The sequence below is a fragment of the Amblyomma americanum genome, chromosome 10, assembly GCF_052857255.1.
Source record: "Amblyomma americanum isolate KBUSLIRL-KWMA chromosome 10, ASM5285725v1, whole genome shotgun sequence".
Classification (NCBI taxonomy): domain Eukaryota; kingdom Metazoa; phylum Arthropoda; class Arachnida; order Ixodida; family Ixodidae; genus Amblyomma; species Amblyomma americanum.
In genome coordinates, this window is record NC_135506.1 from 13981872 (window position 1) to 13999026 (window position 17155).

Here is a 17155-nt window from a genome sequence, read left to right on the forward strand (position 1 = left end):
GCGATTCTAAATTAAGCAACATACCCATATTGGCCGTCCATGGGTAGAACGTTCAGCAGGAATGATTATATGCACGAAAAAATTTTTCATGGTGGAGGCCGTCTTTTATTCCATGTGGAACCAAAATGCTTTGGAGTGTTGCAGTGATGAAGAGCTGAATATCTTGCCGTACTATCTTCAATACCTGCCGCAGCATTGAGTGAAATAGGCTCATCAAAAAATTCGCATCCTTCGGTTCACGTGCAGAGGTACATAGCCACGATATATAAATCATGCGCGAACGTCCAGTGTTCCTGCCTACTCCTGAAGTTCCGGCTGAAATGTTTGCGAAGTTTTGTCTCGTGGGATCTATCCTGGCAGCCTCGCGGCTTACCGTGAGTGTAAGACTTGTATGAGCAGCACTTCATTTAAATAAGTGAACCTGGCTTTTCATTTTCATAGTGTTTCCCTAGGTGTCCAGTGGCATTTATAGTTTCAAAATGCATACATTGCTGAAGACCATCAATTTTTTTTCTTTTTGTTTTACGGGAAAAGGCCAAGCATGAATACGAGTGATTTTTTTTTCAAATAAATTTCATCGCATTGACATAATGCTCAGAGAGGATTAAACAAGTTACAATAAAATAAAATCGAAAGAACAGTGAACGTTAGAGTCCGTATCGTTTTCAGCCAGCAAAGAAAAAATGAAAAGCCTAACTGTTGCAAAGACATGACTCTTCTATATATTTCATTGTGGTACCAAGAGGGTACCTCAATGGTACAGAAGGTTATTGATTCAAAGGCAAGAAGGTACCAAAAATTATTGATCCGTTCGATTTGTAACACGCGAACTATTCCCAGTACACACCCTGAAACCCATATTGACTTCTACCTTAGCCAAAAACGTAAAAAAGCAAAAAAGAGGGAAACAAGAAAACAGAAAGTTAAGTTAATACAAGTGAGAGGTAGAGATTGCAATGAAATACCACAGGCTGATGATATGACTTATAATCAAAACATATTTTATTACATTTCTGACTAAATTTGCTGGCTTTATTTCCAGCACAACAGGTACCATGTTATTAAACAGAGAGGGAATGTAATTGATTCTGCATCTTTATCCGTAGCTCAAGTAGATTCTAGGGACAATATAAGTTTCATTCTTACTGTAAGTTAAATTCGTTTTAGTTTTAGCATTTCGAAGGAGTGATCATAGCAATGTTGTCTTCAGATCACATGGTCTCACATCATTTCAAAAGGTAACAGTTTTAACGCTCCATTTTGTTTTTGTATCTATCGTTTCATTATCAGTATCATAACCAGTAATGCTCGGACACTAATTTACAACCCAATGTTTTTTTATTCAATAATGTATCAGAACAAAGTTCGTACGAAGTTATCCCAAACTTTACTAACGATTCTTCAAGGATCTGGTAAATTCATTTTCTCAGGCGGGCAGGTGTGGCAATGAATCCGGGATTGTTTTCTCTAGTGCGTGCTATATTTACGTATCGCGGGCGTAGGCTCAACTTGAGAGACCTCGGCTTGAATGAGGGATCAACTGAAAACTTACTTCAGAGAAAGAACTTGCGTCACAAGATTTACAGCTGCACAATCTATGCCTACTAGTGCTGCACGTTCCAAGAATTTTCTCGGGATTGCCTTCGATCGAAATCGCAACTCTACTGCCAACATAGAGCAGAACGTTCGCTTGAGAATATTCATTTTCGAAACTATGTTCGCCCTTCCCGCATGAGCACGTGGAACGAACATTTTTAGCGGCCTGTTTACTCTCGACGTTCGCGCGAAAGTTGCGACAACGGCAAAGCGCAGTTGGAGCGCTGAAATTCCACGTGGAGTATCTGAAAATTGGCCGGTTTCTAAACTACCGCCTTATCAATCTTACGAGCTCTGCATTGAATTAGCGTGGTGAAACCCGCATCTAATGCAATGTGCGTGGCTTCAGCTAAGAGAAATATTTTGGTCTTTTAGAATGTCCTATACCTTGCTCCACACCACTTGGAACTACCTGCATCATTTCTCTCCAGTCAAAACAAAATTCCCGCCCAGGAAATTTTCCCGTCGCGACATACGACACAGCAGCGCCCTTCGGAGGGCGAAGCTATTAAGAACTTCTGTTCTTCAAGCTAAATGACGCGGGAAAGCGGATTCCATGAGCGCTGGACTGTAGGCGAGCTTGTATTGCATGATTTGGGAGATAGATTTTGAATAAAACTAGACTTATGCGTAGGCAATTTCTAAATAATTAGGTATCACTGCTTTGTTTTTTAGAGCAAAGAGGTATTCTGCGTATAGGCGCATGAATAGTCTGTTGTTTTTTTTCACTCACTGCAGCGTATGGTTAATTTCTTTCTGCTAGCAAAGGGGATGCCCGCAAAAATTTAGTAAAAAAACAACCTTATACTCTGCAAAAATTAGAGCCCCGTAAGCCCCTTCATAATTCCATACACCTGATCTCAACGAAAGCGCGAACCAGATGAAATTTTCTACAATTCGATTGCTGGCTGAAATATTGTGTAGCTGCATGCTAGCTTTAAATGGGACACCTTTTGGTCTTTAATGTTTTCGTCATAAACATTCACCCTAGCTTATCTCTCTCCCTGCTTCAGTAACGATGACCTATCTGTGCTAAACTGAGCACAGTGCGACGAGCTTTGAGAAGAAAAATGATAGCGATGACGTTTAGAGTCAGGAAGGCAGTATAATGCGTCAGATAATAAATGCGAGTGAATGATATTCTACTCGTAATTACGGAAAAGCAATGCGCGTAGCCAGAGCACGCAAAGCGAAGGCAAGGCAACCGACGGGCCCTTATGGTAACGGAATGGATTACAAGAGAAGATAAATGGTGCGCAATGTGACGTAAAGTCACAGCGGAGAATGAGATTATGATTCCTTTTTTTGACAGGATGGCCGCAGGTGGCACTGGACAGGGATAGTTTGAGATAAATGGGAGACCCACTTGTCCTGAAATGGGCGTAGGTGTGCTAGTTGTGCTAGTAATGATAACGATCTGTTTACAGCTCACAAAAAGTTCTTTAGGCAGTCTATAGGCTGTCCACAGACTTCTGTCTATAAAGTCTAAAGACTCTCTATAGACAAACCCTACAGAACAGTCTATAGGCAATACAAATCATAAAGACAGTCGATAGACAGTCGATAGATTTATGACCCTACGCTTTTAGTACACTAGTATAGACAGTCAATAGACTATGAATAGACCATCTCTGTAAGAGAATACTGCTTCTTAATCAGATGAGCTCTTTTTTTTTTTCTGCCCAGGAAACCTGTTGGTGGTGCTGGTTGTGGTGGTCCATCGGCGCATGCGCACCATCACTAACTTTTTCCTCACCAACCTGGCGGTGGCCGACCTGTGCGTCGGGCTGTTCTGTGTCTACCAGAACATGTCCGTCTACCTCATGGGAGAATGGCCCTTCGGGGACTTCCTCTGCCGAATGTATTTTTTCATACAGGTGGGCCCTCTGAAATACCGTCGCTCCGTTCCGAGTAAGGCGCTGAATTCTTCATTGCCCAGCTAACTCGTTCTAGCCGGATGATGTAACGTTAGAAAGCTGTTACGAATTCTATTTGAAGATAATATTTCGCTCAAGAACCTGCTATTCAGAGATGATAATAGATCAATTATGATAAAAATTACAGGATTGCACTTAAGTCTGCTGAAGAGCGGAAATGCGACAGTCTTTCCCTTTCCTCTCTTTCTTCCTCCATCTTTTAATTATTAATTTATTTTTGCTGCTTTTATCACTTGAGATTGTCATTTTTTTTAATTACTTATTACTTTTTGTCTTTTGACCACATAATGCTTTCGCATTAATAAAAAAGTAACCTTTTATCCTATTTGAAAAAAATTGAATGGATGATGTAGCATGCAAAGCTTGTATTAAAAGCGATACACTGAGGTGATGCAATCTCATAAATTAGGACTAAAAGGAAAAGTCTTAAGCAAGAAATCAGTGCTTCGTCGTAGATGAAAGTAAAGTATTTTACAAGAGAAAACGAGCTCTATGAGCTGTGATATGGTTTCTATGTAGCGATAATAGTACGTAAGCCATGTTGTTACCTCTCCGAAAGCGTCATTAACACAAGAGATATAACGAGCCAAGGCTCATGAAAAGTTAACTTATGCTTTTGTGCAGCGTTGTATTACCTTGTAGATAGTTTGAATGGCTTAGTAAATAAATGACATGACTTGCTTGATGACACAAATAAATAGGTCATTAATTGATTGGCTTTTAGATACATAGGTTGATCACCTGTTTGCTTAGTCAGTCAATGGACGAACCAATTGATGGGTTAATACAGACGTCTTTTCGTTCAGTATTGCTTGAGAGATGTGTTCACCAGTGACGGGACCGTTAAAGTAAAGGACTGATGAACAAACCGATCAATCATCAAAAGAAGAAAAATACGCATACTACATCGCTCTTCGCTTCTGTGCCCGCAGGCGCTGAGCTACACGGCCTCCGTGGGGATCCTCACCGTCATCTGCGTGGAACGCTACATCGCCATCGTGCACCCCATGTGGAGTAAGCACGTCATCACCATACGGAGGCTGCGGATCGTCGTGCTCTCCGTGTGGCTCATCAGTGCCGGCTTCTGCAGCCCGCGGCTAATCATGTGCGGCACGGCAGACGTGCCCTCGCACGACGAACCCCAGCGCACCATCCAGATCTGCATCATGCGCCGCTTCCTCTACGACTCCCGCACCTACGACGTGCTCAACTTCGTCGTCTGCTTCTTCGTGCCGCTCGCCATCATGAGCGTCATGTACTCCATCATCGGCCTCCAGCTGTGGAGGAGCAGTGTCCCGACCGCCTACTCACCCGGAGGTCCACGAAGGGCTACCTTGGAGCTAGTCCCGCTGGCCAGGGCCAACTCGTCCTCCGCACAGTGTCGAGAGAGCTTGCTCCCGGACACCGTCGCGTGCTCCACGACGCGGGCGGGCTTTGTCAGGAAGCCGAAGCAGACCAAGAACAAGAAGCACTCAATCCCCGTTCCGGCTAGCAACCAGGTCCACCAGCACTACCAGCAGCAGGCAGCCGCGACCGTGCTTCGGGCGAGGAGAAAGGTCATCCGGCTCCTGGTGGCCGTGGTGCTCGGGTTCGCAGTCTGCAACCTGCCGTTCCACGCGCGCAAGTTTTACCAGTACTGGTCGGCGAGCTACGAGGGGGCGTCGCGGTCGGCAGTCAGTCTGACCATCGCCACCACGCTGGTGCTCTACATGAACTCCTTCATCAACCCGATCCTGTACGCGTTCCTCTCGGACAACTTCCGCCGGAGCATGAAGGACGTGCTTCTGTGCCGCTCTCGGCGCAAGATACGACGCCTCTCGTCCAACCGCTCCAACGGCAAGACGACCGCATCGTCGGTCTTCCAGCACCAGGAGAACACGGTCGTGCATGCCAATGGATTTGTCTGAGGACGGCTCCTAGTCGCCTCTGCGGCGACTCGCCGAAATCACGGTCGTGTGCGGTTCTGGGCTGGAAAGTGGCCCCCTTGTTCGCAGTAGCTGACAAGGAGTTAGCGTCCTCAGTGACGTGCCTGCACGAAATGCCCTGGTCTCGCGATATAACGTCGAGGAGGTTGCGCTACCAAGTGAAGTGGTGTGTATATCTTTGCACATTCAGTGTGCGTATTCTCTGTCGTAAAGCGAACATGGCCTGAAAGAAGGGTTTCATTAAGCCCATATGAACGCTTTGACAATACTTTAGCTATCTTTGGAAACTTGAGATCTGGTTTCGTAGTTTTTGCACTCGGAAGTGGTTGGACGGAAGTACTAAAGAAAAATCTCCGAAAAAATAACGTACCGACCAGTGAAACGTAGCATATAAAGCACAGCTTGGCGTGTTATTGATAAGTGGAAGTATTCCAAAGAATTTTATGTGATATCGGTTAAGCTATGTACGCGTTCTTAAACTCTGAATATTACATTGAGAACTGTGAACAGTGCGCCGTAATTTGTACAGGCTTCTATCTGCAGAAGAACAGATGTTCGTAGTTGTCAGTGTAGATTGATGACAATGGCAGAAAACAGCGCAAATCTGAAGAAACCGGAAGGCAAAAAGAAGAAAACACAGGCGTCGTGCATTCCTCTTTATTTCGTGGTTCGTCCAGCTCGAGCTGTTTTTTTCCGTCACTATCACAAAGGCATGCTTCTGGCTGAGCGGCTAGGTTTTTTTTTCACAAAAAGAGCCCTAATATTCTAAATCTGTGGACACGTTTCCACTCCTTTTAGATTTCGTGACAGTCAGTGTCGAGTTGAGCCTGGGCAGCAATCAACTGGACCCTGGAGAGAAAGGGATTGGTGGTAGATTATATATGCCTGTACAGCTTTCTTGCAACAGGAGTGTGGGTGACTGCGATTGACAGAAAGAAGCCTTGGAGTGAATTATACGCGGAAAGAGTAGCCAGCGACCCTGCTGGCAGAGTGACGTAATGAGACTCGTATACATGAGTGCTACGCAAATATATAAGCGTAGAATGCCGATACGCGGCTCCGGAAGGGTGAATTCTAAACTCATTCAGAGTAAATTTTCTATCTCGCTCAAATTTGCATGCGCCTATTCGCCAAATGACTCACCCTGCCAAACTAGTGGGCTTTATTTTAGTTTTTTGTTTGCGCAGTTAAAACTTTTTTTTATTTAGCGTCTGTACACTTGGAAGCTTAAAAGAAGTCAGAAGGAGATTATCTTAAAATTACAGAGAGTAGCTTTTCAGAGCATTTCTCACAAACTTGATAAAAAATGTGAAATTAGGTCTACAGAGCGTAGATGCAATATAAAATCTGCATGATTTAATCGTATTGAACCGCTTGATCTCCTGGAATCGCAGGCCTCCGTCGTCGAGTCGACTTCAAGGCGACGAGCCTTCGTCGTTCTGGCCATGAAAATTCGTGCTACAACCACAAATACTTCAAATCGGCACCTAACTGTGTGAGCACGCAACGATCCCTCAGGACGTGTATACAGACTCCTTCACCTGAGTGATCCGTGAACCTGCGAGAAGGCTTACTCCGCCGATTTGTCTACAAGGTGCTCGGACTATGAACAATAGAGTGAACTTTATGTCATCTATACTCTTGTCCCTGCTGTTGACATCACACCGCTGCTTTTACGACTGAATCATTGACTGTTTTGGGTGATTTTTTGTGAGAAAACGCAAAAAACTCGCTCCAAAAGATCTATGTGTGAACGAGAAAGTAGTCAATAGCAGGAAGCATTCATCTGCCACGTATAAAAATATTGCGTTATTTTCCGTTTTTTTTCCGCTCCTTTTTAAGAATTTTAAGCACTGAGGTATTTTAGGGACCCTAGAGAAACGGTTCATAAAGTAATTTTTTTCAAACGTTCAATAAGCTTTCTATGCTCAGGAAACCTGTTCAATGGAACTAATGACAGCATCCAACAATACCTTGGATGTTTCGTGTGAATAAAGAACTCAAGTCGCTACCTACTTAAGCGTAATTTTCCCAGACTTGCTCAATGAATTCAGATCTCATTTCTGTAGTTAGTGCAAAAACTCAGTCTGGTTTATTATCGGTCCTAAACAAATGCCATTTGATATAGTTTGTTTTTCCTGTTACCCAATTATTATTTATTCTGAAGTCTCCAGTCATGATTGCATCAACAGCCCGCGATGGTCTACTGTGCATCATATTTTATTGGTGCATGTTTGACAGTTAATAATAAGAGCTGTTATCTTCTTTAGCAGGTGACTGCTGGTCATTTGATCTACAGACATGATAACAAAACAAACGGATAGTGATAGCAAAGTGTACGTCTTAAACTACTCCCAAAATAAGTACGTTTGGACGCAAAAGGGCGCAACAAGATGTTTGCTAACATCCTCACAAAAGTTTATGATGTATTCTTTCGCTGCCTTCAGCTAACTTAGCATAATTGCTTTTCAATAAAAATGGTCACGCGAAGAGGTAAACTTATTCTGCACACACGGAACACATCGAATTACCTGGTTAATAAGTTGAGTACGAGAGTTTGAATATCTAATTACAGTCTAATAATAGGTGCTGGAAACTCAATGAGGTCAGTAATGTCATATATCAAATAAGTAGTATTTATTTTGCAAACAAAAATCAATAGAATGATTGATGAAGAACTGCAATTAGCCGCTTATTTGAACTCCTTGAACGTGGTGGCAGGCATATTGACCAGTTGTCTTAGATAATAAAGAGCACTTAAAAATTTCCATATAAAAAACAAACGAAGTGGCTTAATTGAGTTTTATTTGTCTTTGGCGCTCTCTTAACAAATATTACTAGGTGCTCATCTTCATGCCGTTTTTCGAAGCTTATCGATCTTCCTTTTTTCCACCTTAAAATCTGTGCATTATCCTGACAAAGACGTTGCATAAATCCTAGTTGAACTCCATATAACGACCCTGACACTTATATTCAACCACCTAGACACATTTTATTTCACTGAACTACTCGTGGTGCTAAAAATTTTTGAAGACGCTCTTATGAACTCAATTCATGACTTATGTGCTTCGTAAAAGTGAAACAGCATAAAGGTCCTGTTGTATATGGGAGTGTCATCCTGTGAGGTGTTGAGGTTTAGGTTTCTTCATGTGTCACGTTCCAGTGTGCTTTAAAAGCGCGTAATTACGTGAAATCTTGTCGCTTTGTACGTAGTCACGGAGGAGTGAAAACTGTTGTTGGCTCTAGAGACTTGAATTGCTCTTTTCTGAGAAGCCATGCTTTTACCACGCCTGTCGTAACAGCATTTGTTGCCCATCGCCATTGTAAAAAAAAAAAAAGTTGTGGGGTGGTTGTGAATTAAAACAAAACGTTTGTGCTGCTGCGATTGTGTCAAGAGTTTCCTTTCTCATTTAGGCTAAAGCGCAAGGAAGCGACGAGCAGAAAATGGTTTCATATTTTTAGTAAGCACAAAACTGAATTCACTGCGCTCTCATTGAAACTTAACTAAGAAAGTAATACAGAATTAATTTTTAAGTAATTATTTTGTCCCTTTAACTGAAACAACCATGACGTGCAATAAGATACCAAAAAGCAATAATAATACAGGCAAACTCGGTGGCGGCCTGCGTCTGGATACTCGTCGGAACTCTTAGTAGGAGCTGACCTCTTTTGTTCGAACGAATTGTTATTGAACAAGTGAGTGACATTTCCCATTCCAATATCTCATAAAGAAAGAAGTCACACGCATATGATCCCTGCAAAGACATCTAGCAAGCATTAAAATAAATGTGACCTCTACAAACTGGCCTTTTTTGAAAAGTCAAAAGTCTACGGTACCACTATGTTAAGACACAGCTTTCTTGATCGATGCAAATTTCATTTTTATTTTTTCTTGATGTTACAATCTTAATGTCGCACAGCGATTACAGAAGTAATAGCCAACGATAGGCCTCGACTGGTCAGTGGGCGGGTTTTGACACATCGAACGTCTGAGTACCGAAAATCATTTCGTTGCTGCGGCTCAGGTGTTATACAAAACGTTAGTTCACACTGAAAGTGATGTATAATAAAGATATGAACACGGGGGTGGGAGCACTCTTTAAGTGTTGATAGCCAGTGTCATTCATATTAAGGGGAGCAGTATTCCCAACCGCCCTTGTTTTTCGTGTCTCGCTTCCTGGGAGTTACAGCCTGCCAAATCAAAGCAGCATTAGCAGACCCGACGGTTCTAGAGAAAAAAGAGCGTCCCGATTCACCCTTCCTTTTAGATTAAATATACCACCACCCTATATTCTTAAAAAGGGTGGTCAATAAAGTCTTTGTTATAATATGTAATCCTGCCGTCCGCAGAAATCTAAAGGCCTATACCAACACCGAAACAGGCGCGATCACCCAGTGCTGAAGCTGTGGTGCTCTCAGTAAGCTGCCTGTCAAGCGCACTATAGACATACCCCGTAATGAAGCGTCATTTAAAGCTCGTGAGCACCAAGGCAGAAGGACACGTCGAAACAACTCGGGGTCTTTAACATCAAGTGGCAAAATATTTGTCGCAAGGTAAAAAAAAAAGTATAGGTTGGTGATTTTCAAACGAATACAACGCAACAGATTAGGTTGGTTGGCGCTCACTAAGAACCTAGGATGCATTTTACTATGACCTTTTACTCGCATTCGCTCTATCAGCACAACCACACTGCTGTAGCGCTTGAAAATGTTAGCGCAGAAACTTAGTAACATAAGAAAGGTTTACCGCTCTACGAGTCAGCAGTTTTTATATAGCATTTGTCAGAGCAATACCTGAGCTGTGTGTGATGAGATTTCAGATGTTAAATGCACTGAAAGTAGCTAATAAAAAAAAGACTTAAGAAATGTGACCTGTCGAGACCGCATCCTCCTCCCCCTTTTGTTTAACTAGTTCATAACATGGCTGGGCCTTCGCATTATGATAGCAGATCGATGTATTTCGTCTGTGACCACAACTTTGACTTGGGATGCAGACGGTACAAATGAATATCAATAGTAATTTTCAACTTTTTCACGTGAAATATCACAATATGCTGTGCAGTGTCAGCGCACTTTAAGGAACCCCAAGTAGCCTTATTGATCCAGAGCTCAATTATAAAATCTTGCGCAATAGAATACAGCACGTTTCATTTATATAAGCTCGAAAAATCATAAACCACTGAATACTGGAAGTTGGTGCGTTTCTTATAAACAAATTTTGCATTGTTACCTTTCAGTGAAGTTGTGTCGCCTGCAAGCCCCTAGTTTGGACGAATTTTAAACGGTAGACGAATAAGTGCGCTTTAAACATGAAAACAGCCTTCAATGATTTTGTGGGAACAATTGCCCACGGTCCAACGATGACCAACATATATGCGGGTTGTGTCCACAGTGCTTGCAAAAAAAAATAAATAAACTGTCCCAGGCGCTTGCGTCCCAAAGAGGCGCCGCGTTCAATGTTCTTGACACGTACATCGCAAGCCATAAAGTTCACTTTTACAACCGTGTTTGAAAGCCCTCACTATAAACCCGACGTGCAATCCACAACAGCTGATAAAATACGCCGCAAAAGAAACATCTCCTGCCTCTCTACAGTCAGAGAGGCTGTTTCGCGACGCATGTGGAAAAGCAGTAAACAAATAAAAGTGGAAGAGCCAAGAGAAACGTATTCAAAGGCAAAAGATTTCAGCGCATATGACTAGAATGTCTTGTCCGTACGTGCAAGAGAGCTTGCCGAGAAAACCCAAACGCTTGTGACTAAACTTGAGCTCTGTAGAAGAACATTTGAATACTTTTACTGCGCTCATGAAGCCTCGTCGCCTCATTGGGACAGGACCTGCCTCTTGTGGGCACCCACCCTTGTAAGGATATCGGAGTGGCACAGGCCCTGGAACTCTATGGCCCAAGTCTCAGCTGATAATGATGCCTACTTATCCACCCGACCATTGATAGCGTCTTCTGAGTGAGATAATGTGCAAGTCATTTCAGCGATCAGATATTTCATATTGTCTTCGCAGAGAAATCAAAACTTCGGCAGAAAAATTGGGCGACCACAAACGAAAGCTATTCCTGCCATGGGATATATTGGCGACGTTAAAAATGTTCCTTCTCTCTTTCTTCGGCCGCACACTTTCAAGTTTTTCCCCCAAACTATTGTACATCAGAGTTTAACACGAAGCTGTAGTGGTGACACTCAAGTACTGAGTCTGGCTGCTGCATTGTGGCTACTGAACTAGGCGCCCTCCGTAATTCAGTAAGGGGAAGTGTTCTGGAAAAAGTTGATATCAAAAAGCTACGGGCGAAAATTTTACTTTCCTAAAAAAACCTCCATTTTCTGATAAAGCAAGATCAAAAACCTATAATTTCGTAACATAACACTGATGCATTCCTAGTGCACAAAACCAATACCAGCACCAAACCAAAACCAAGCAACATTTAAGGTCAATAATAGATCTTGCAAAAGTCTGTGCACAGTTGTTTTGGTTTGTAGGTTTGCTGCTGCTGCAGCAGGAAAGTGCACGGGCCTTCTTACTGGCTCAAGCCGTGCCACGCTCGCTGCCGCGTGCTGAAAGTAGGAGAGTTAAAGGATAAGAGAGTAAAGACAGAAAGAAAAGGCGCGCGCTAAAATGGCCCGGGCCGATACTGGAGGCAGTGCAATACCGGGCTGACCCGTGCCAGAGTGCTTAAAGCCAAGCACTCCACCATATTCCAAAAATAAGTTTAATATCTTGGGTCCAAGGACCCGCAGCAGGTATTAATTCACCTAATGGCACACCTCTAGTCGTCATGTTACAGTGTGGCGTGTTCCATGGGTTTAGCGGCATGGCATGAAAGATCTCTCCTTGTCATTTCGTTGCTCCCACAAAAGAAAAAGAGTCCTGTGCTTTCTTCGCTTTCTTCGCCGCTGCGCAGTAAGTTAGGCGCGAGACTTACGACACGTGGTCGATGTCGCCTAGCAAGTAGTTCATTCCTCGTTGTACTCGTGAGTCTTTGTAGTTTTTTTTAGTTTAATTTTTCTCTTTCCCAGTACACACATATTTTCCAAACGCATATGCTTCAGCAACTTCCCCTTCTTGCCATACCCTTTTACAAGGTAGGAACGAAGAAAGAAATTCGTCTCAAAGGCGGCCCTCTAGCAAATTACTTGAGCCGATTGGCCATCACTTTGCATTTAACCCAACCGCAGCTGCTAGCTTGACATTGCAGGAGGCTGGCAAGAGCAAGGTGATTAACCAAGAATTAATCAGACTAACTGCGACGTCACGACCATCGGTCGACGTCATTGTCTGGAGAGCCTACTTTGAGAGACATTTGGTATTTCATTCCCGGTATTTCATCCGACAATACTGCTCTTGTAGCTGTCGACACGCATCTAAGTAACGACCGCCGCAGTGGCTCAGTGGTTACGGTGGTCAGATGCTGATTCTAAAGACGTGGGTTCGATCCCGGTCGCGGCGGTCCCATTTCGATGGATGCGAAATGCTGGAGGTCCGTGTAATGTGCTATGTCATTGCACGTTAAAGAACCCAAGTGATTGAAATTATCCGGCGCCCTCCACTACGGCGTTCCTTACAGCCCCTGTCACTTAGGAACGTCAAAGCCCCCCAAAAAAACCAAACACATAAGTAATGGTTGTTAACGTCTATTTCCTTCAAGGGCAGGGTCAAAAAGGAACAGAAGCCGCGATTAAAAAAACGAAAACAAAAACAGTATTAGCAACATGAATAGTAACTTATGCGGCTGCCATCCCTGAAAACTTGTGGTTTCAAAGCGTACGCGCTGAGTTCAAACGACAGAACGCATCGTTCGAAGGAAAGAAAAATACCGTAATAATTGTCATTGGACGTAACAAGCCCGTGCGTTAGTGTTATGCACTTTCCATTCCTTTTAATGAGGAATCATCATTAAACATTGTAGCACCATTAGCCGGTAGGATAAAAAAGCCACCAAAAGCTATAACCATTTCGTGTTGAATAAGCACATTAGAAGGTACGCCGCAGCCCTAAACTGAAGCGTCATTTGGAAAACACCAAGTTCATTAACACGCATATAGGAAACTACCTCAGCAAACATTCTGCTATTCCATTCAGGAAGTTATTTCTCTATTTCCGCTGCCCATCTGATTTCTCTGCACAAACATCTTATCCAAACAGGACTCCGCAACCAGGAGCTGATGAGAAAACCGTGAACGTTGAGCAAGAAAATTACTAGGGCACGGTCACACTAACCGTTGCACGCGGCACTAATGCAACGGCGATTGTTCATTAACGGTAGCGCTGAAGAAGCGGGGGTATAGAGGGCCCAGAGCAACTACAACGTAGGTAGCGGAATATAGTTATGCCGCATCCTGAACAATCTCATCACGAAGTTCGACTACGGAGGATCGTCTGTGAATACGTCCACGGGGACGGCAACATATGTATTGAATATTTACACCGCATGTTCGCTGGTTCGCTGTTAAGACGAAGTTTAATCAAAAGGATTCTACCCCAAAAGGAAGAAAAAAAGGTGATTTGATTTTTCTTGTGAGGCGCTTGAGAAACGTAAGTTGTTTGCTTCTAAAACAGAAAATCAACTTTGGAGAGAGTTGGAACCTTCTTTTTTTGCTTGAGGCAATCATTGGTTTTATTAGCAATATCCGGACTCGCAGAATTTCAGAATAATAAGGCCTTGTTTTTACAGACATGTAACTCGGTAACCAGGCGTAAACTGGCATTTTTGAACTTCGCAAGAAAGAGTTGTTAAAAGAACCTCTATTGTTATTAATATTCTTATTATACCAGGGGCTAATATTCAATAAGAAACCCACGATAAGAGCAAATGTGAATATTAACACATGCAACTGGGTTAATTATCCCGGTCGTCCCTGATTTAAAATCTTTACGACGTGCATTTTACAGCACTTCAATTTTAACTTTTGCTATAGAAATTCCCACGCGTAGAAATAAACGCGCAGGTTTTGAAATTCACAATGTTTTATCAGTTTTCACAGGAAAATAAATGGTGTGAGTTTGGCTGATTTAAAGCGTAGCGAGACCTCTTTTCCTTTTAAAACTAGCAAGCATAACCAACATTACTGGAACGTGCCTTGTTACAGCACCGATGGGCTCGCGATGTATTTGAACGAGGCAACCCTAGCTTACCCTGCGCTAAAGTTGGCTTTCTGCGCCTTTCTCTTTTATTTCAACATACACCTGTGAACTGCGGATGCACTCTAGAAGGATGGCGGCTACTCGACAACGCAGACAATGTTTACGCTATAAATTATCTGTTCTTGGACATGAGGTCTTCGCATTAATTAAGGCGTTTGCGTAAGCTACCTTTTTTTCATTCTGATGCTGCCGATCTGCGTTAGATGTTCTTCAGCAGAAAGAAATGGAGCATTTATCTCTAAAAACATTAACGCCTGTGAGACATTACAGGTTCTGCAATGGGTTCCGGCTCTCGGAACAGCCATTGGAGCAAAGCAAGCCCATACGAATAACTTTAACAGAGTGTTGCTTTAAATGAGGATCCATTCTATGCTGTAATGCAAATAACTCTACGTGATACAGTCCTGAAACCTGTCTACAAATTAAGTTCGGCAGAGAATATATTTTGCCGGTATATTCAAGAAAATGCAGAGTTTTGTAATGATTAACTTTTGCATACAACGAAAGTTTGATTAAACGGGAGCCATATAAACAACAAGGCACCAAAAAAGCATAAAAAAACACGTCTTTAGATATTTTGCTTTTTTGTTTTGTCGCCTATTGTAAAAGTGAGGCACATTTGTCAAAGATCGCTTTGACGCCCAATGTTACAAACGACGACAGTATTCTAATAGACCAAGTTATATGACACGAAGTAAAAACTCAAGGTGGCCACTGTCTACGGATGTCCGCGTTAGAAATGGAACAATTTTTTTTATATAAAGTGCTTCTAATCTAGAAAAAGCAGAAAATAAATAAAGCACAAGTGCTTTCATAAACGGCCAACTTCGCAAGAAAATTGCAGTGTTTCGACACGGAGTTTTGTCTCAGGCCTCAGAGGCAAATGTACACTGCCATTGAAATCAAAACAGTGATCACGAAGTCCTTTTAGTTGTATGATTTGGTTTGGTTTGTTTTATAGAGGTTTAACGTCCCAAAGCGACTCAGGCTATGAGGGGTCCGTAGTGAAGGGCTCCAGAAAATTCGACCACCCGTGGTTTGTTAACGTGCCCTGGCATCGCACAGTACAGGGTCCTCCAGAATTTCGCCTCAATCTAAATTCGACCGCCGCGGCCGGGAGCGAACCCGCGTCTTTCGGGTCGGCAGCCAAGCGCCACAACCACTAAGCACCCCCGCGGCGGCATTTTCGTTGTATGAGGGACGAGTTTGTGCCTATAGTAGGGAAAGCTTTTAACTATAATTTTCTCGGGAATAAATTAGTCTTCTCCTGCCTGAGAAACATCAACGCACCTCCCAAATTAGGCGAATTTATTTTATAGTGAGAGTGGAAATTGTATAAGCTTGCCCTAAGTCCCTATATTACAGAGCCACTGCAATGCTTTCAGCACTGACCGATGACCTTCCAACGTTCAATTTGTTATATCTACGCAACTAGACTTCTCCGGACAAAGGATCCTCGCAAGCCCCTGAGAAGCAATAGGGAAGACCAGCACGATGGCTTTTGTTAGAACGCCGAGTCTGCACCTCTTCATCCGCCCTATACCCCTGAATGAGCCGGAAGTAATAAACTCAGCGGTCCTCCATTTCCGCGCCTGCAATGCTTCGTTGCTCGTTTCGGTGGTAATGAGGGGCAGCAGAATTTCCGCCACACTTCAAACGTTGCGGATTCTCTTTCCTGGGCGTCTTCTGACGAGGGTTCGGCTGCACAAAGTCTCTAACCCGGAACTGCTGTTCTCCTCGAAGCCGACGCAGCGATCAATTAATGCGTCCAAGTGCCGTATTCCTAATTAGACGGATGAGGAGTTTATTCGCCGATGCGTCTTTTATCATACCATTACGTCAGGCATCAAGTTTACGTGTGAAATGTTATTGCCCAGCATAGTGAGGTATGTACCCGTGAGCGACTGGTGTCGCAGGGAGCTTTATATCTCATCTATGAAGACCGAAACACATTTAACTGCCTGATGCGCGGCATGGTTCGTTGTGCCTGTCATTAGAGCACTAGCTTATCGCCGCACCCGAACTAGCCTCATGTTAAAGCGTATTACACATCTCGCACTGTGCATTACACATGTTCATCTTCATCAGCTAATACTACTATCAAATCAATATACGCGCTTTGAGCCGTGCGGCGGTAGTAACAGAAAGATGTGCGCTGCATGCGTTGGAGTGGACAACGTTGTGGCAGAAACGTGGCAATAGAGCAATATGCGTTGGCATTGACAACACTGCCGCAGAAATGTGGCGCTGGAAGCTAGATTTCGGCGTAGATTGGGCAAACTGGTATTGACGATAAAAAAGTTGGACGCGCATAACTGGCACCCTGGCTCAGTGGACACCTCAATCACGCTTTCAGGCACGTATCGGATGTGTGCACCTGCAAACAACTATGCTTTCGCGCTATAATTCGTGCTTAGGAACGCTAAAGCACAAGCCATTTTTGATTCCTCAAGGTTCTCATATTGGGACACTACATCAAGGTGTGGGCTTTTAACTACAAAAAAAAATCACGATTAAAAGTTCTCGTTGTGCCGCTTGAATGCTA

The 17155-nt window shown here is 43.3% G+C and overlaps 2 protein-coding genes across 2 annotated transcripts in view; one reads left to right on the forward strand and one right to left on the reverse strand.

Annotated features, from left to right (window-relative positions):
* LOC144106912 (trissin receptor-like) overlaps positions 1-5624 on the forward strand; it is a 75493-nt gene extending 69869 nt beyond the window's left edge. Inside the window, exons 3-4 of the mRNA XM_077639871.1 lie at positions 3283-3473; positions 4466-5624. Of these exons, the coding sequence (XP_077495997.1) occupies positions 3283-3473; positions 4466-5440 (1166 nt within the window). The 3' untranslated portion in view covers positions 5441-5624. The remainder of the gene's footprint in view (positions 1-3282; positions 3474-4465) is intronic.
* Positions 1-17155, reverse strand: part of RpL29 (ribosomal protein L29) — a 505950-nt gene that overhangs the window by 380595 nt on the left and 108200 nt on the right. The window lies entirely within an intron of this gene.